The sequence below is a fragment of the Ranitomeya variabilis genome, chromosome 4 (assembly GCF_051348905.1).
Source record: "Ranitomeya variabilis isolate aRanVar5 chromosome 4, aRanVar5.hap1, whole genome shotgun sequence".
Classification (NCBI taxonomy): Eukaryota; Metazoa; Chordata; class Amphibia; order Anura; family Dendrobatidae; genus Ranitomeya; species Ranitomeya variabilis.
In genome coordinates, this window is record NC_135235.1 from 682607713 (window position 1) to 682625778 (window position 18066).

Here is an 18066-nt window from a genome sequence, read left to right on the forward strand (position 1 = left end):
GGTTGTAGTCAGCCTCAGTCCAGGGTACCGGCAACAGGTGTTGATGGAGTCCAGGCAGCCTGAAAACAAGTGGGAATCCCTTTGCCAGGTCAGTTTAGGAGCCTTCCACTATGCGCTGGTTTCTAGTCCCTGCTGACTGTGGCTTTCTGGCAAGGTCCTGGTTTACTCTTTTTCCTGGGACAGTCCCTGCATGGTAGGCAACTTGAGCCGTTCCCTTGGGATCTCTGTACATGGTGTCTCCGGGCTCTAGATGTTGCTGTACCTGAGGTGTAATGTGAGCAGGTCACTTTCAGCTTCCTGACCTCCGGTTCTGCCGTGGGACTTGTAGTTCCACACAGCCTAGGGATCCCAGTGCCCGGTTTCTGTGCCCTGCTTAGAGGGGCCCAATCACAGCGCTCCTCTAGCTCTTAAGTTCCTCTCTGCTCCTTCACTGTCTGCTACCAACTGTTCTAACTCCTCCAGACCAGGATGTATATCCAGGGAAGCTCCCCTTAAACCAGGTATAGAGCTCCCCCTTCTGGCCAGGAGTCAGAAAGTTTGCATGTAAGATTACCTATCAAAGGAAGCCCTCATGTCTCCAGGCATGGCATTACCCTCCCCGAGAGGAAGGCAGCACCACTGTGGTACCCAAACTCCTGGGGTGCCACATAAGGCCCTCATTTCTTTAAATGTGAACACTCCTTTATGGGTGTCCATCTGCTGCATTGTGTAAGTAAGTAAGGTGGGCTCTCGTCGCTTCAGAAATGCCAAATATGTGGACGCTATGTGTGCGTTAGGTACACTGTGGGGCTCAGAAGGGAGGAGGGCATTTGGATTTGGGAGCGCAGAATTTGCTGAATTTTTTTCCAGAAGCAAAAAGCTATTTCACTTTTCCAGTGCCTCTGTACTACCAGCAACATGGAAGCATCCTATATTTCCATTGACAGATGACAGACCTGAGTGGGGATTTGCTTTTTTGTGGATTGATTTGAAGCTTTTATTGGGAGCATTTTACATAACGTTTGGGATCACATTTATCCAGCCCTCTATGCTGAGTGCTTACTTTGGGGTTTCCATCTAAATCTCGGAGTGATGTGATTCAGATGAAACCCCCATGGGATCCATTCAGTATAATGAGGCAGCAGAGTTATTCTGGACTCCGTCTGGCCTCTGTTCAGCATTGTCCTTATTTTCAAAGGTGCACAAAACTGTGCCCGACAGCACTTTTATGCAATCCTAAAAAGACGGACACCGCTGGTCCACAGTGCCTCCATCTGCCTCACTTTAAGGAATATTCCTGGGTTCGGTCTGAATCACATATTTCAGAGATTTACATTGGTGTAAGCACTCAGCACAGAGCGCAGGATAAAGGTGAGCCTATCCTCACTGCGATCTTTTTGGGACAGAATGAACAAAACAGCAGGTGAAAAATAGTTTTTATTTATTTTTAACAAAGTACCTCGTGCGGTATAAGTGATTAGACGACTTTGTTCTTCGGTTCAGTGCGATTACAGTGATACCAGATTTACATAGTTTTTTTTTTTTGTTTGGCTGCTGTCACACACTAAAAAACGCTTTTTATTGCAAGAACTAGTTTTTGCTTCACCATAATTTGAAAGCTAAAATTTTTCCATATTTCGGCTCACAGAGTGACGTGAGGGCTTGTTTTTTGCAGAACGAGTTGATGTTTTAATTAGTACCATTATCAGACACATGGCACTGTTTGATTGCTTTCTATTCTGATTTTTGGGAGGCAGAATGAACAAAAATCAGCAATTCAGGAATTTTTGTTTTGTTATGTCATTCCACATGTGGTAAAATTGATAAGGCAGTTTTATTCTTCGGGTCAGTACGATTACAGCAATACCACAGTTTTATCTTTGTTACATTTTGGTGCTTTCCCGCAAAAACTATTGTATAGAAAAAAATATTATTTTTGGATTGCTTTATTTTGAGAGCTATAGCCTCTTTATTTTTTCTGCTGATGGAGCTGTATGATGGCTTGTTTTTTTGTGGGCAAGATGACGTTTTCTGCTGTACCATGTTTATTTATATTTGTCATTTTGATCGCGTTTTATTCCATTTTTTGTTCGACAGTAAAATGGTAAAGCATTGTTTTTTGCCTTGTTTTTTTTTTATGGTGTTCACTAAAGGGTTTAACTAGTGAGACAGTTTCATAGGTCTGGCCGTTCTAGACGCGAGAATGCCAAATATGTGCACTTTTTTTGCTTATATATATTTTTTAATGCAAATACTTATTAATGGGTACAATATTTTTCTTTTTCTATATATTTTTACAATATTTTTTAAACTTGTTTTTATAACTTTTTTTTACTTTGTCCCACTACAGGAATTTCATTTTTTCCATGCTGATCACTTGTATAGCATGGGGTGCAGGAGCTATGCAAACTGTCAGCGCTGCTCTGACAGACAAAGTTGCCGATTGTGCTCTGAGCATGTTCAAGCAACTTTGCTAGTTCTGGTGACCCGGATGTCATCGTGACAACATTGGGTCACCATGGCAATGATCGGGACACTGCAATGACGTTGCGGGGTCTTCGCTCCAAGGGCAGAGGGTATGACTTCCCTATGCCTGCTCCAGAAATGCGGTGATCGAGTTTGATCATATCACTTAGGGGATTAAAGTACTGGGAGCGGTGTGGGACCAGTCCTTGCACTGAGTGTTGGGTGTCAGCTGTCAGAATCAGCTGACTCCCGGCGTTGATCGCGCCCACAGCCCGTGTGAGCGCAAATTTGCCAGGACGTATCCATAGGTCCCAGGTCAATATGGGCCAGGTCACAGGGATGTATGGATACGTTCAAGGTGGGAAAGTGGTTAACAAAGACAAACATGAGGAATGACAAGGGATTGCCTTAATAGTGGACAACCACTTTAAGAAAATACAATTATTGGTTAAAACTTTCCCAGCATTCTGAACATAGAAAAGGCTTCTCCCCTGTGTGACTACTCTGATGTTTATTAAGAGTTAATTTCCGTGTAAGACATTTTCCTCATTAATCACATGAAAAAGGCTTCTCTCCTGTGTGAATTATTTTGTGACCAACAACATCTGATTTCTTGTTAAAGCATTTCCCACATTCTAAATATTAAATTCCTTCTCCCCTGTGTGAGTTCTCTGGTGACTAAGAAGATTTAATTTATTCACAAAACATTTCTCACATTCTGAACATGAAAAAGTCTTCTTCTTTGTGTGAGTTCTCTGGTGGCCATCCAGATGCGCTTTCCGGTTAAAACATTTCCCACATTCTGTACAGGAAAAAGGCTTCTCCCCTGTGTGAGTTCTCTGGTGTCTAACCAAAGCTGATTTCTGGTTAAAACACGTTCCACATTCTGAACAGGAAAAAGGCTTCTCCCCTGTGTGGGTTCGCTGGTGAGTAACCAAAGCTGATTTCTGGTTAAAACACATCCCACATTCTGAACAGCAAAATGATTTCTCCCCTGTGTGAGTTCTCTGGTGCTGAACAAAATTTGATTTCTGGTTAAAACTTTTCCCACATTCTGAACAGGAAAAAGGCTTCTCCCTTGTGTGAGTTCTCTGGTGTCTAACAAAATTACATTTATTGTTAAAATATTTCCCACATTCTGAACAGGAAAAAGGCTTCTCCCCTGTGTGAGTTCTCTGGTGATTAATAAAACTTGATTTCTGGTTAAAAGACTTCCCACATTCTGAACAAAAAAAAGGTTTCTCCCCTGTGTGAGTTCTCTGGTGATTAATAAAACTTGATTTCTGGTAAAAATATTTCCCACATTCTGAACAGGAAAAAGGCTTTTCCCCTGTGTGAGTTCTCTGGTGTCTAACAAGATTACATTTATGGTTAAAATATTTCCCACACTTGGAACAAGAGAATCTTTTCTCTGTTGTGTGAGTTTTTTGTTGTTTAAGTAACAAATTTTTGAGGAGTAAACTATTTCCATACTCTGAATGTGAAAATGACTGATTTTCTTTAGGAGCAGATTGCTTTTTAATGCTTATTTTGTGACTTTCATTTTCCTTAGTAGTCAGTAATAAATGAAAAGAAAGGACCGGTTTTAAAGGATCAGATGACAGATCATTCATTTGATGGGTTGATGGTATATTTGAAGTGATGGCATTCACTTCAGTTGCATCCTGTGGGATTTCAAGATCATCTGATTTAAGAATTGAAGATGTCAGCTGCCCTTCTGATCTCCTGGTACAGTCATCTGCTAAGAAAAAAAAACAATTATTTTTGAATAAAATATCCTTGAATTTTATATTTTGGAACATTTCTACTTAAACTGACTGTAAAAATGGCAAGTTATGTAAAAATATTGAATGATTGACCAACACAATGACAGTTACAGTCCAATAGAAAAACTAGGAGGATGAACCAGTTGAGCGTGGTTAATAAATAAATAATAATAATAATTTTATTTATATAGCGCCAACATATTCCGCAGCGCTTTACAAATTATAGAGGGGGATTTGTACAGACAATAGAAATTACAGCGTAACAAAAACACAGTTCAAAATAGATACCAAGAGGAGTGAGGGCCCTGCTCACAAGCTTACAATCTGGTTCAACTGTTTGTTCATTCTGCCTCCCAAATATGGAATAAAAAAGCACCAAAGATTTTATGCATGAAGAAAAAAGGTACTCCAGCGTAGAAAAATATAAAACTTTGTCTTAAATGGAAAAAAATCATAAAAACAGGCATAATACAGACAAAATATAGATCCCAGATAGCTACCTACCAATGTATTTGACACTCCGCTCTTAATCATCAACCATGATTAAGACTGGAGTGTCGAAACGCGTCGGTTGGTAGCTCTCTGGGATATATAGGTTGTCCGAACTGTGTCTGTCTTTATGAATTTTTTCCATCTACGCTGGAGTATCTTTTTTCTTCATTCTATGGAACTTGAAAGCCCAAGAGGCTCCATGCAGGGAACTCATTCTTGGAAAGAGACTGCAAATGGTGAGCTGAATTTTCCCGTTCCGTATCGCTTTTATCACGCAAAGATTTTATGTAGGTGTAAATTATACCAAGAAAAACTTCTCATTTCACAAAAAAAAAGTCCCCACTCAGGTCCATCATCTGTCAGAGGAAAAGCAGGTGTCCACATTATTAGTGGCTCAAAGACTCTCGAAAAGCAATATGGCTTCCATAAACCAATCCAGCAAAATCTGCACTTTCAAAGTCAAATCTCCCCCTCTCTTATGAGCCTTGCAGGGTGCCCAAACCACATTTAGCATCCATGTATTTGGCATCACTATAATGAGAAGAACCCACTTAGTTACAATGTGCGTGTCTCCTGGAGCACAATCTGGGCACTATATGCTGGGCAATAAAATGGCATGTTTGTAATTTTCACTCTCCAACATCCACTGCGAGCTAATTTCCGCAAAGTGCATGTGGAGTCAAAATAGTCACTACTCCTATAGATTAATTCACCGAGGGTTATAATTTCCAAAATGGAGTCACTTTATGAGGATTTCTACTCCTCTGGATTTCTGCCATTTTGTCATATTAGGTCTTCCACAAATGGTGTGTCCCATTTTCTCTGGGATCTGCTCTCGCGAAGTCTACTTCTGCCACCAGGCAACATCTTATTCATTCTACAGGCAGCACTGGTGATGGAGGAGACGTTAGAAACTGAAGCTCTGGGCGGCACAGGCACTGTTCAGCTGCTAAGATTAGGGTGCCTGGGACCTGTCTGGTAGCATGGGTGTGTGCGCTGTACAGTTGAAGTTATTTGCTTCCTGCTTCAGCCAATTGGAAAGCACCACACCCTACTAAACCTTGAAGCATATTACCAAAAGCTGTCAGATACAGCCTTGGTCTGTCCTCGGTGCTCAGCTCCCAGCTTGTGTATTTGCTTCCTGTTATGTACTGTGTACTGACTACTCTTACATCTAATTTTTAATTTTCACTGCTTTGCTGGTTCTGACACGACTATCTATTCTTCTTGCTATTTCCCACCACAAAATTGCAGGAAACACCATAGCCCAGGCCTAGGAATCTTAGTGTAAGAAGGGTTAAAGGGTCATGAGCAAGGTAATCCCTTGGATCTGGAAAACAGAGTAGATAGTGCCAAGCCTCTTCATGGTAATAATAATAATAATAATAATAATCATCTTTATTTTTATATAGTGCTAACATATTCCGCAGCGCTTTACAGTTTGCACACATTATCATCGCTGTCCCCATTGGGGCTCACAATCTAAATTCCCTATCAGTATGTCTTTGGAAGCCATTTTTTGAGCTGTCAGGTGACCAGGAACAATGTCCCCAATAAATTTTATCTTCAAACTATTCCAGCAAAATTTGTCATCATATAGCTTAATGGCGCTCTTTCCCTTCTTAACCTTGCCATGTGCTCAGACGGTAGTGTACAACTGTACATAGTGTATTGTCGTATTCAAGAGAAGTTGGAAAATAATTTGTAATGTCAATTTGTTTCCTATTATCCTTTTTGAAGAATGTCATAGTTATCACTAGGGTTGAGCGACTTCTGCTTTTTCAGGATCGAGTCCGGTTTCGTGAGACCCGACTAGCTCGAAAGTCGGATCGTGTGAAATCGGCCGATTATTGTGAAAAGTCGGGGGGCCGACCGAAACACGAAACCCAATGCAATAATTCTCTCTCTCTCTCTCTCTCTCGGGTCGGGTTTCATGAAACCCGACTTTGCTGAAAGTCGGCGACTTTTGAAAATGTCCGATCCGTTTCGCTCAACCCTAGTTATCACCACATAAAGTGACACACATCAGATTTGAAAAATGGGATCTGATTAGGAAGACAAAACTGTCTGCGGGAATTAGTAAAATCAGAGTATTTTGAACACTAACTATTGTAGTCGAAACCTGAAGATTGATCATTTCAGTAAATATATTATTATCTAACTCAACAATCTTCATCATTAAAAAAATGAGTAACTAGTGGTGAAACCTCTGCGGGGTAATTAAGGTATGGGGCTCAGTGAATCTTGGCAATCTGAACTATCGTAAGGGCCAGATGAGTTTCAAGAAGAAATATATGACATTAAAAGAGAACTTTTTATAATAGTGCATAGCTGAGGGATCTTAAATTTAGATCTGATAATGTGTGCAACCTGTAAAGCGCTGTGGAATATGTTAGCGCTATATAAAAATAAAGATTATTATTATCTCGGGCATTTGGAAGACTTGGCAATGGAGACCTTTTTTTAAAGACTACCAGAGAGTTACAGACTGACATAAGTGAGGCAGGCCAGTCTCACCACAATCAAACTATCATACAAAATGAAGAACTGTAAACCAATCGACAAAGAATAAATAATATGTTACATCCCCAACAACATTAAACTGGAGTTGCATTCATTTATGATGGACAATTGGAGCTACTATGAGTCCAGACCAGAAGAGTAGAGAAAGTATTAGTGCTCCCGATTCAGGATAGATTGTGCAGTAATCTGAATTACTTAGGATTGAAAACATAATGTAATTTATGATGCGGCGTGAATCCATGAAACCAGGGCTTGAGCCATGCCAACACATCTCTTGCTGGCATGAAAGAATGTATATTACAGGGACGTAAATTTGATGAATGCACTGGCACTACCACTGCGTACCAGTGTTATGAAGCTGCATATGCTGACACACCTGCTTGCCCTCATTCGTAACGTGTAGAAATGCAGTAAATATATACAGTAGATATGCGCCACAAACACTAATGACACTGATATATGAATTACTGAACGTCTACATGTATGGCTGGGTAGAGTAGTCTGGGGTACATGTATACTTGATCAAATCGATGATGAAGCCGTACCATGTCCTGGATTTGTACTATGTTGGATGATGCAGAGTCAGCAGCATTCCAGACGGCTATGTTGATCCTGCCACCTTATTGAAAAGGAAAAAGCTGACACCCTATGTCTGCGTGAATTCAGTACACTGCGGGCTCTCTTCTATTGCAAAAAAGAAGGGATCCCTGACGAAGGATATCGAAGCCTCAGGAACACGTTGGATAATATCACTATTTTTTGCAATAGAAGAGAGCCCACAGTGAAGTAACATCACACAGACATATGGCGGCAGCTTTTTCCTTTTCAAGCAGGTGTCAGGATCAACCCAGCCATCCAGAGCATTGCTGACTCTGCATCATCCAACACAGTATAAATCCAAGACAGAGTATGGCGTCATCATCGATTTGATCATCTCCTTAAACATACGTGTGCCCCTGACTACTCTACCCAGCTATACACAAAGACGTTTAGTAATTCATATATCAGTGTCATTTAGTGTACTTAGCTCATATCTATAGTATTTTTTAAAGAGGTTGTCCAGTACAAGGACAAGCATTTCTTAAACTAAATGTTCGTCCCCAAAAAATAATAACGCTTATACTCATCAGCCATGCTGGCTCCATTCCAGCACTCGTTGCAGCGGGACTGTGATGTGGTGATAAATCAGCGCTGGCGTCACTGTCTCCACTTTTGGACATACTGAACATGAAGAGGAAGTTCGGGATGAGGTGCACCTCTATCTTTCTCTTCATGTTCAGTTTGTCCGAAGGTGGCACTGATTGGGTGCCGGTGTCACTTGTCACAACACCGTATCACAGTAGACAATCCCTTTAAATGTATATTACAGCCATCAATCACGCACAGTTTGGAGATATATCATGGCACAGGTGTAATGTGTTTTAGGCTAGGTTCACATTGCGTTAACAGCAGCCTGTTCAACACATGCGTTAACGGGCTGCTGTTAACGCAAGTGCCGATATGTCGTCGCGCTAGCGCAGATAGAGGTAGCAGATGCTCTATCTGCGCCAACAGTGACGGACCCGGAAACGCTGCAGCCCGCGTCCCAGGGTCCGTCACTCAATGACGGCACATCGCTAGCGCACGCCCATTGTGGGAGTGCGCTAGCGATGCGTCCGACATAGGACTTAATGGCGGCGTTAACGGACTGCGTTACACCACGTTATGTCGCGGTGTAAGGTAGTCCGTATAACGGACGCCTGTAACGCAGTGTGAACCCAGCCTTATGCAGTTTATCACAATCCTGTTTCAAGTTAGTTTTAAAATAAATAAATAAATTGAAAACTCAGGATAGGGGAAATTCTGTTGTCATTGTACAGAAATTCACACTTGGCCTTCACTGCACACTTAATGTTGTCGATCATAAAAGCGAAGTTTGGCCAAAAAGACTGGACCTGGTCTCGTAGGGATCATATGAGCACATTCAGCAGCACAGAAGGGAGAGAAGGTAGATTCATCCAATAAAATAATCTCAGGGGGTAGGAGGATCCTCCAGGTGGTAAGTTCTTTAAAAAAGGCCTTCAATGCCCAAAGTCATTAGAACAGTTTTGGGTGGAGGAGAATGTTGTGGTCTAGAGGCAAAATGGTGATCGCACGATTGTAATATGGCCAGACTACACCACCGATAAAGCAGCCACAGCCGGTGACTGAGAAAAATCTGTGACTTCTCTACATTTAGTGGTTACTACTCACCTGGGTAGTCATATGTAGGAATCTCCTCTTTACACCCCTCATCACCCCTCACAAATGTCTCTGTAGTATTAATATGGGTCAGATCTTCATCCTGAAACAAATATTGTAAAAGTCACAGACAGATGGAGAAGTCACATCTATGGTCAGCTCTAATCCTGCCATCTCCACCGTTCTCATTACACAAGTATAAATCATATAATACTGGGGGATAAAGCAACACTGAACACAAGACCTTCACAGCCGTCTACACATCATAGGGGAGATCTCATGAAATCTTCTCTCCATCTACCTGATGATCCTGGGGAACATTGGGATCTTCCTGTTTACAATCCGGGGGAAGAAGAGGACGGGGACATCTCTCTGGTGTTGTCCTCTTACTGGATAGATCTGGAGGAAACACATACAGGGAATGAATTAATTCTATACATACAGATAATTATAGGCCATGTGTATTTAGTCCTGTCTATTACCTGGTGATGTGAGGGGCTGGGGAACCTCTATCATGACGTCCTTGTACAGATCTTTGTGTCCTTCTAAATACTCCCACTCCTCCATGGAGAAATAGACAGTGACATCCTGACACCTTATAGGAACCTGACACATACAATGATACCGTCATCCCCGATCCCTTCATAGCGTTACTGTATAATGTCCCAGCATTCCCAGCAGTGTCACCTCTCCAGTCAGCAGCTCAACCATCTTGTATATGAGTTCTAGGATCTTCTGGTCATTGATGTCCTCATGTATCAGGGGGTGAGGTGGAGGCCCCGTGATTGGGCTCAGGGGTCTTCCCCATCCCTCAGACACAGGGTCCTGACAGCGCTCACTAGAGGTCTTCTTCACTACTGTGTAATCCTGGTTATGGAGAGACACATTAATAAATCTCACTACAGACATTTCCAGAGTCCTCACCTCTCCAGTTCTGTCCTTCTGTTATTCCCATAGATAAGAATGATGTAATGTGACGTCATCAGAATCTCTCACCTCTCCAGTAAGCCGGAAGAGGATCTCTAGGGTGAGGTGTAATATCCTCTCCGCCATCTTGTCTCTGTCCATATCCATCCTTGATGGGTAAATCAGGTAAATTCTATTCTATAGAAGATCTTCACTGAGAGGATCTGATATTGTAGAGACCTGAATGAGAAGAAGATGAGACGATGTTTCCAGGATTCTTCTCGTGGGAATTGGCTGTGATTTCCCCTGTGCAATATATTTCTAGTATTAATGCGCCAGTAATGGGGAATCTCCAGCACCTACCTCCACCTGTAGAGCCGCACTCCACATATATGGCTGCTCTGTGAGCACAGGACCTGTGATGAGGTCACAGGAGGGGAGGAGTCAGGGGTCACATGATCAGGGGCCTCAGGGAATGATATCCGGAGTGAAGACGCTACATGGAAACTTCTCCTCAGTCAGTGACATTCCCGCCATTATTCCCCCTCACTACTGGCACAATTACCCCGCGCCGCCTTTTCTACACAGTGTTATGTGTGGAATGTAACGTGTGAGTCTCTGCTAGGAGACAAATAGACCCCACACATGAGGGAATCACCAGTTACTGGACGTCTACTATATGGCGATATATGATTGTGCTATTGACTTCACACCCGGAGCTAAAATGACAAACTCTCAGGTTTAACCCCTTCCAGGGAGGGTGGACCTCACAGACTGTATTCAGAGTCCGGCTAAGGGCGCATTCACATCAGTGTATTATAAATCGCTCTGATATTCATCCCGGATATTAGACGAGTGTCATGCGAGTGCGGGATGTTTTTTTCTCCTACTTTCTGTATACAATGCGCTTCTAACATCATCTGTTACTTACTATAAAGCTCCATGTAATGTAAAGCTGTTTACAGAACTAAGAAAGCCATCTCATATACAGGACTAAGAAAGCAATCTTATATACAGGACTAAGAAGCAATCTTATATACAGAACTAAGAAAGAAATGTTATATACAGAACTAAGAAAGCAATCTTATATACAGGACTAAGAAAGCAATCTTATATACAGGACTAAGAAAGCAATCTTATATATAGAACTAAGAGAACAATCTTATATACAGGACTAAGAAAGCAATCTTACATACAGAACTAAGAAAGCAATCTAATATACAGAACTAAGAGAGCAATATTATATACAGGACTAAGAAAGCAATCTTATATACAGAACTAAGAAAGCAATCTTATATACAGGACTAAGAAAGCAATCTCATATACAGAACTAAGAAAGCAATCTTATATACAGAACTAAGAAAGCAATCTTATATACAGGACTAAGAGAACAATCTTATACACAGGACTAAGAAAGCAATCTTATATACAGGACTAAGAAAGCAATCTTATATACAGGACTAAGAAAGCAATCTCATATACAGGACTAAGAAAGCAATTTTATATACAGGACTAAGAAAGCAATCTCATATACAGAACTAAGAAAGCAATCTTATATACAGGACTAAGAGAGCAATATTATATACAGAACTAAGAAAGCAATCTTATATACAGGACTAAGAGAGCAATCTTATACACAGGACTAAGAAAGCAATCTCATATACAGGACTAAGAAAGCAATCTCATATACAGAACTAAGAAAGCAATCTTATATACAGAACTAAGAAAGCAATCTCATATACAGGACTAAGAAAGCAATCTTATATACAGGACTAAGAAAGCAATCTCATATACAGAACTAAGAAAGCAATCTTATATACAGAACTTAGAAAGCAATCTTATATACAGGACTAAGAGAGCAATCTTATATACAGAACTAAGAAAGCAATCTTATATACAGGACTAAGAAAGCAATCTTATATACAGAACTAAGAAAGTAATCTTATATACAGAACTAAGAAAGCAATCTTATATACAGAACTAAGAAAGCAATCTCATATACAGAACTAAGAAAGCAATCTTATATACAGAACTAAGAAAGCAATCTTATATACAGAACTAAGAGAGCAATCTTATATACAGAAGTAAGAAAGCAATCTTATACACAGGACTAAGAAAGCAATCTCATATACAGAACTAAGAAAGCAATCTGATATACAGAACTATTTTCATAGCAAATAGCCAACAGGGTCGCAAGAAGCATGCAAAAAAGGCGCAAAATAACTGCCCGTGAATTGAGGAAAATCAAGCGTGAAGCTGCCAAGATGCCATTTGCCACACTTTTTCCATATTTCAGAGCTGCAATGTTGCTGGAGTAAAAAAAAAGCACAAGTTGTGTGATACTCAGGGACATGGCCAAGGTAAAGAAGGCTGAAACACGACCATCTTTGAACAAGAAACATAAGATAAAACATCAAGACTGGGCCAAGAAATATCTTAAGACTGACTTTTCAAAGGTTTTAAGGACTGATGAAATGAGAGTAACTCTTGATGGGCCAGATGGATGGGCCAGAGGCTGGATCAGTAAAGGACAGAGAGCTCCACTCTGACTCAGACGCCAGCACGGTGGAGGTGGGGTACTGGTATGGGCAGGGCCGGTTTTAGACAAAGTGGGGCCCTAGGCAAAAATTTTAAGTGGGGCCCCAAATGAAAACATTGTAAAATCACACAAACATTTAGGTTACATTACATGAGCAGGATGTGGATACAGTTGGTTGAGGGGCCTGGAGCCAGTGCTCACACTGTAGCCCCCATATTTAGGGGCCTTATATCGGCCAACAGGTCTGCCACTATTAGCTGTATGCAGGGGCGTTGCTAGGGTCAGAAAAGATTGGGGGCCCAAGCCCCAAGACAAAGAGTTGCCCCCAACCCCCTCTTAATTTTGTTTTAAAACCACAGATAATACAGTGATAACTCTCTGAGTACAGATAATGTATTAGATGTCACCTGCAGTCCTATGTAACACCACAGATAGTCTTACTCTGGAACGCTATGTCTATGTTCACATGCAGCATTTTCTTTCAGTAGCCAAAACCTTTTCTATTAGCAGTAAAAATGTTGCATTCAAAACACCTGTTTTTCAGCTTGTTTTGTGGTGTTCTTCACTTTTTTCAGCCTTTTTTTGGAGTGAGGATGTTTGCTTTGTCTACAGTATCTTTAAGACCACATTCATATGATCAGTATTTGGTCAGTATTTCACAAAGTTTAAAAAATGCTGCAAATGTTGCAACGTTGTTTTTCGCTGCATTTTTGGTGAATAAAACTAACTTTATTAAACATGTACTGTAGACAAAAATGCATACTGTAAAAAACAAACAGCAAAAGCTCTAACGGTGTGTGCCCACAGTCAGTAAACGCTGCGGGTCGGCTGCTGTGTACTTGTGCACCGGCCAGATGTTACAGTATAGTGGAGGGGATTTCAAGAAATTCCATCTCTACTATGCGTGCACTATCACCTGCACCTCACCCGCAGAGACGGACATGGGGCGCGTCTCTCCAGACCCCAGCATGTCAATTTATCTGGCGTAGACGCGAGTCTCCACCAGAGAAATCTCACCCCTGTAATGTATAGGATGCAGGGATTCTGCCCAGATCAATGAACACACTCGGAATCACCTGTGTTCAAAACATGGCAGCACTTTGGATGCAGCACATGTCCACTTTATCCAAAGGGCTGCCATTTCCGGATCCTCTGCACATACCCTAAAAAATGGGGGCTTTGAAAGAGGTGTTTTTACTGCCAAGAGAGCAGGTTTTGGCTGCAAAAAAAAATGCACCAAAAACGCTGAGTCCTATGCACACCTGTACTATATATGTGTATGGTTTACCCTTATTATTTCACGTGGGAATTCATTTATTTCTTTATAATAAATACCCTGATTCAGCAGACAATATTCCTGTCTTGTGTCATCCAGACAGTAGTGACAGGAGGTCGTCCTGTCAGATTACAAGCAGTGACTGTGGTCAGAGCCTATGCTGATGGCTGCTGTATGTGACTGTGAAACCTGATCCTACAGCAAACAGCACAGAGCTCTGGGACCACAGTGAGTAAATCACTGCACTGAGGGGGTCTCAAGGGGGGTTTGGGAGAGACGCTCTGAGACTACAAAGCAATGCACAGCATTATTCACTGCTGAACACTCTCTGGGCACTTCATACAGGGGTTGCAGATGCAGGGGCCCCCTTGTAGGTGGGGGTCCCAGGCGTCTACCTGGTCTGCCTGTGCCAAAAGCCGGCCCTGGGTATGGGCTGGCATCATCAAAGATGAACTTGTGGGACCTTTTCGAATTGAGTATGGAGTGAAGCTTAACTCCCAGGCCTACTGCCAGTTTCTGGAAGACAATTTCTTCAAGCAGTGGAACAGGAAGAAGTCGGTATCATTCAAGAAAAACATGATTTTCATGCAGGACAATGCTCCATAACATGGCTCCAACTACTCCACAGCATGGCTGGCCAGTAAAGGTCTCAAGGAAGACAAAATAATGACATGGCCCCCTTGTTCACCTGATCTGAACTGCATAGAGAACCTGTGGTCTCTCATAAAATGTGAGATGTACAGGGAGAAAACAGTACACCTTTCGGAACAGTGTCTGGGAGGTTGTGGTGGCTGCTGCACGCAATGTTGATCGTAAACAGATCAAACAACTGACAGAATCTATGGATGGAGGCTGCCGAGTGTCATCATAAAGAAAGGTATATTGGACACTCATTTTTGGGGGCTTTGCTTTTGCACATCAGAAATGTTTATTTTTATATTTTGTGCAGTTATGTTGGTTTACCTGGTGAAAATAAACAAGTGAGATGAGAATATATTTGGTTTTTATTAAGTTGCCTAATAATTCTGCACAGTAATAGTTACCTGCACAAACAGATATCCTCCTAAGATAGCCAAATCTAAAAAAACAAAAACTCCAACTTCCAAAAATATTAAGCTTTGATATTTATGAGTCTTTTGGGTTGATTGAGAACATAGTTGTTGATCAATAATAAAAATAATCCTCTAAAATACAACTTGCCTAATAATTCTGCACACGGTGTACAGAACTAAGAAAGCAATCTTATATACAGGACTAAGAAAGCAATCTTATATACAGAACTAAGAAAACAATCTCATATACAGAACTAAGAAAGCAATCTTATATACCGAACTCAGAAAGCAATCATATATACAGAACTAAGAAAGCAATCTTATATTCCGAACTAAGAAAGCAATCTTATATACAGAACTAAGAAAGCAATCTGATATATAGATCTAAGAAAGCAATCTTATATACAGAACTAAGAAAGCAATCTTATATACCGAACTAAGAAAGCAATCTTATATACAGAACCGAGAAAGCAATCTTATATACAGAACTAAGAAAGCAATCTTATATACAGAACTAAGAAAGCAATCTTATATACAGAACTAAGAAAGCAATCTTATATACAGAACTAAGAAAGCAATCTTATATACAGAACTAAGAAAGCAATCTTATATACAGAACTAAGAAAGCAATCTTATATATGGAAATACGAATTAAATTTTATATACAGAAATAAGAAAGCAATCTTATATAGAGGACTAAGAAAGCAATCTTCTATACAGGACTAAAAAAGCAATCTTATATACAGGACTAAGAAAACAATGTTATATACAGAACTAAGAGAGCAATCTTATATACAGAAGTAAGAAAGCAATCTTATATACAGAACTAAGAAAGCAATCTTATATACAGAACTAAGAAAGCAAACTTATATACAGAACTAAGAGAGCAATCTTATGTACAGAACTAAGAAAGCAATCTTATATACAGAACTAAGAAAGCAATCTTATATACAGAAGTAAGAAAGCAATCTTATATACAGAAGTAAGAAAGCAATCTTATATACAGGACTAAGAAAGCAATCTTATACACAGAACTAAGAAAGCAATCTTATATCCTGGGGGGGCACTTACTTTTCACACACAGGACCGGGGGGGCACTTACTTTTCACACACAGGACCGGGGGGCACTTACTTTTCACACATAGGACCGGGGGGCACTTACTTTTCACACACAGGACCGGGGGGCACTTACTTTTCACACCCGGGGCGCACTTACTTTTGCACACCCGGGGCGCACTTACTTTTGCACACCCGGGGCCCACTTTCTTTTGCACACCCGGGGCCGTGGGCGCACTTTCTGTTGCACACCCGGGGCCGGGGGCGCATTTTCTTTTGCACATCCGGGGCCGGGGGCACACTTACTTTTGCACACCCGGGGTGCACTTACTTTTGCACACCAGGGGCGCACTTACTTTTGCACACCCGGAGCGCACTTACTTTTGCACACCCGGGACCAGGGGCACACTTACTTTTGCACACATGGGGCCGGGGGCGCACTTACTTTTGCACACCCGGGGCGCACTTACTTTTGCACACCCGAGGCGCACTTACTTTTGCACACCCGGGGCCACTTACTTTTGCACACCCGGGGCGCACTTAGCTTTGCACACCCGGGGCGCACTTACTTTTGCACACCCGGGGCCCACTTACTTTTGCACACCCGGGGCCCACTTACTTTTGCACACCCGGGGCACACTTACTTTTGCACACCCGGGGCGCACTTACTTTTGCGCACCCGGGGTCGGGGGCGCACTTACTTTTGCACACCCGGGGCCGGGGGCACACTTACTTTTGCACACCCGGGCTGGGGGGCACTTACTTTTGCACACATGGGGCCGGGGGCGCACTTACTTTTGCACACCCAGGGCGCACTTACTTTTGCACACCCGGGGTGCACTTACTTTTGCACACCCGGGGCCCACTTACTTTTGCACACCTGGGGCGCACTTAGTTTTGCACACCCGGGGCGCACTTACTTTTGCACACCCGGGGCCCACTTACTTTTGCACACCCAGGGCCCACTTACTTTTGCACACCCGGGGCCCACTTACTTTTGCACACCCGGGGCACACCCGGGGTCGGGGGCGCACTTACTTTTGCACACCCGGGGTCGGGGGCGCACTTACTTTTGCACACCCGGGTCCGGGGGCGCACTTTTGCACACCCGGTGCCGGGGGCGCACTTACTTTTGCACACATGGGAGCCGGGGTGCACTTACTTGCTCACACACGGGGGGCAGGGGTGCACTTACTTTTGCAAACTCGGGGGCCAGCGGTGCACTTTTGCACACACGGTGGGGCAGGGGTGCACTTACTTTTGCCCACATAGGGCCGGGGGTGCACTTACTTTTGCACACTCGGGGGCCAGGGGTGCACTTACTTTTGCACACACGGGGCGGGGGGCACTTACTTTTTTACACACGGGGCAGGGGGCACTTACTTTTGCACACACGGGGGCCGGGGGTGCACTTTTGCACACACGGGGGCCGGGGGTGCACTTTTGCACACACGGGGGCCGGGGGTGCACTTATTTTTTCACACATGGGGCCTGGGGTGCACTTACTCTTGCACACTCGGGAGCCAGGGGTGCACTTACTTTTGCACACACGGGGGCCAGGGGTGCACTTACTTTTGCACACACAGGGGGCCGGGGGCGCGCTTACTTTTGCCCACACGGGGCCGGGAGTACACTTACTTTTCACACACGAGACGGGAGGGTGTCATAGTCACTTTATTCTGATGTTTGACTTTGATAAATGATCATGTCCTAAAATGGACACCGTACATTTGCATAGTTGCCATCTTTGGAAGTTCAAGTTGGGGGTCATGGAAAGGTCGCCATTAATTC

At 42.5% G+C, this 18066-nt stretch overlaps 1 protein-coding gene across 4 annotated transcripts; it reads right to left on the bottom strand.

Moving 5' to 3' along the window:
* Window positions 1-1408: 1408 nt before the first annotated feature.
* LOC143766392 (uncharacterized) lies at window positions 1409-10805 on the bottom strand. Of its 4 annotated transcripts, none has more exons than XM_077254046.1 (7): window positions 10716-10805; window positions 10443-10592; window positions 10134-10313; window positions 9929-10052; window positions 9748-9845; window positions 9459-9549; window positions 1409-4186 (listed from the first exon to the last, which is right to left on the bottom strand). In XM_077254046.1, exons 2-7 carry the CDS (start codon window positions 10518-10520, stop codon window positions 3081-3083), a joined length of 1677 nt encoding a protein of 558 aa, XP_077110161.1. In that variant the 5' UTR covers window positions 10521-10592; window positions 10716-10805; the 3' UTR covers window positions 1409-3080. The 4 variants fall into 4 exon arrangements, with proteins under 4 accessions (XP_077110161.1, XP_077110163.1, XP_077110162.1 ...); XM_077254048.1 differs by having other exon boundaries at window positions 1409-4183; window positions 10716-10803; XM_077254047.1 differs by having other exon boundaries at window positions 1409-4183; window positions 10443-10719.
* Window positions 10806-18066: the final 7261 nt, after the last annotated feature.

Excerpts from the sequence above, each read along its gene's own strand:
- LOC143766392 (XM_077254046.1), bottom strand. The coding sequence starts at position 10,520 with ATGGATATGGACAGAGACAAGATGGCGGAGAGGATATTACACCTCACC. Across the intron at positions 9,846-9,928 it reads CCAGCCCCTCACATCACCAG|ATCTATCCAGTAAGAGGACA; the intron begins GTAATAGACAGG and ends TGTTTCCTCCAG. Across the intron at positions 4,187-9,458 it reads TCCTACATATGACTACCCAG|CAGATGACTGTACCAGGAGA; the intron begins GTGAGTAGTAAC and ends TTTTTTTCTTAG.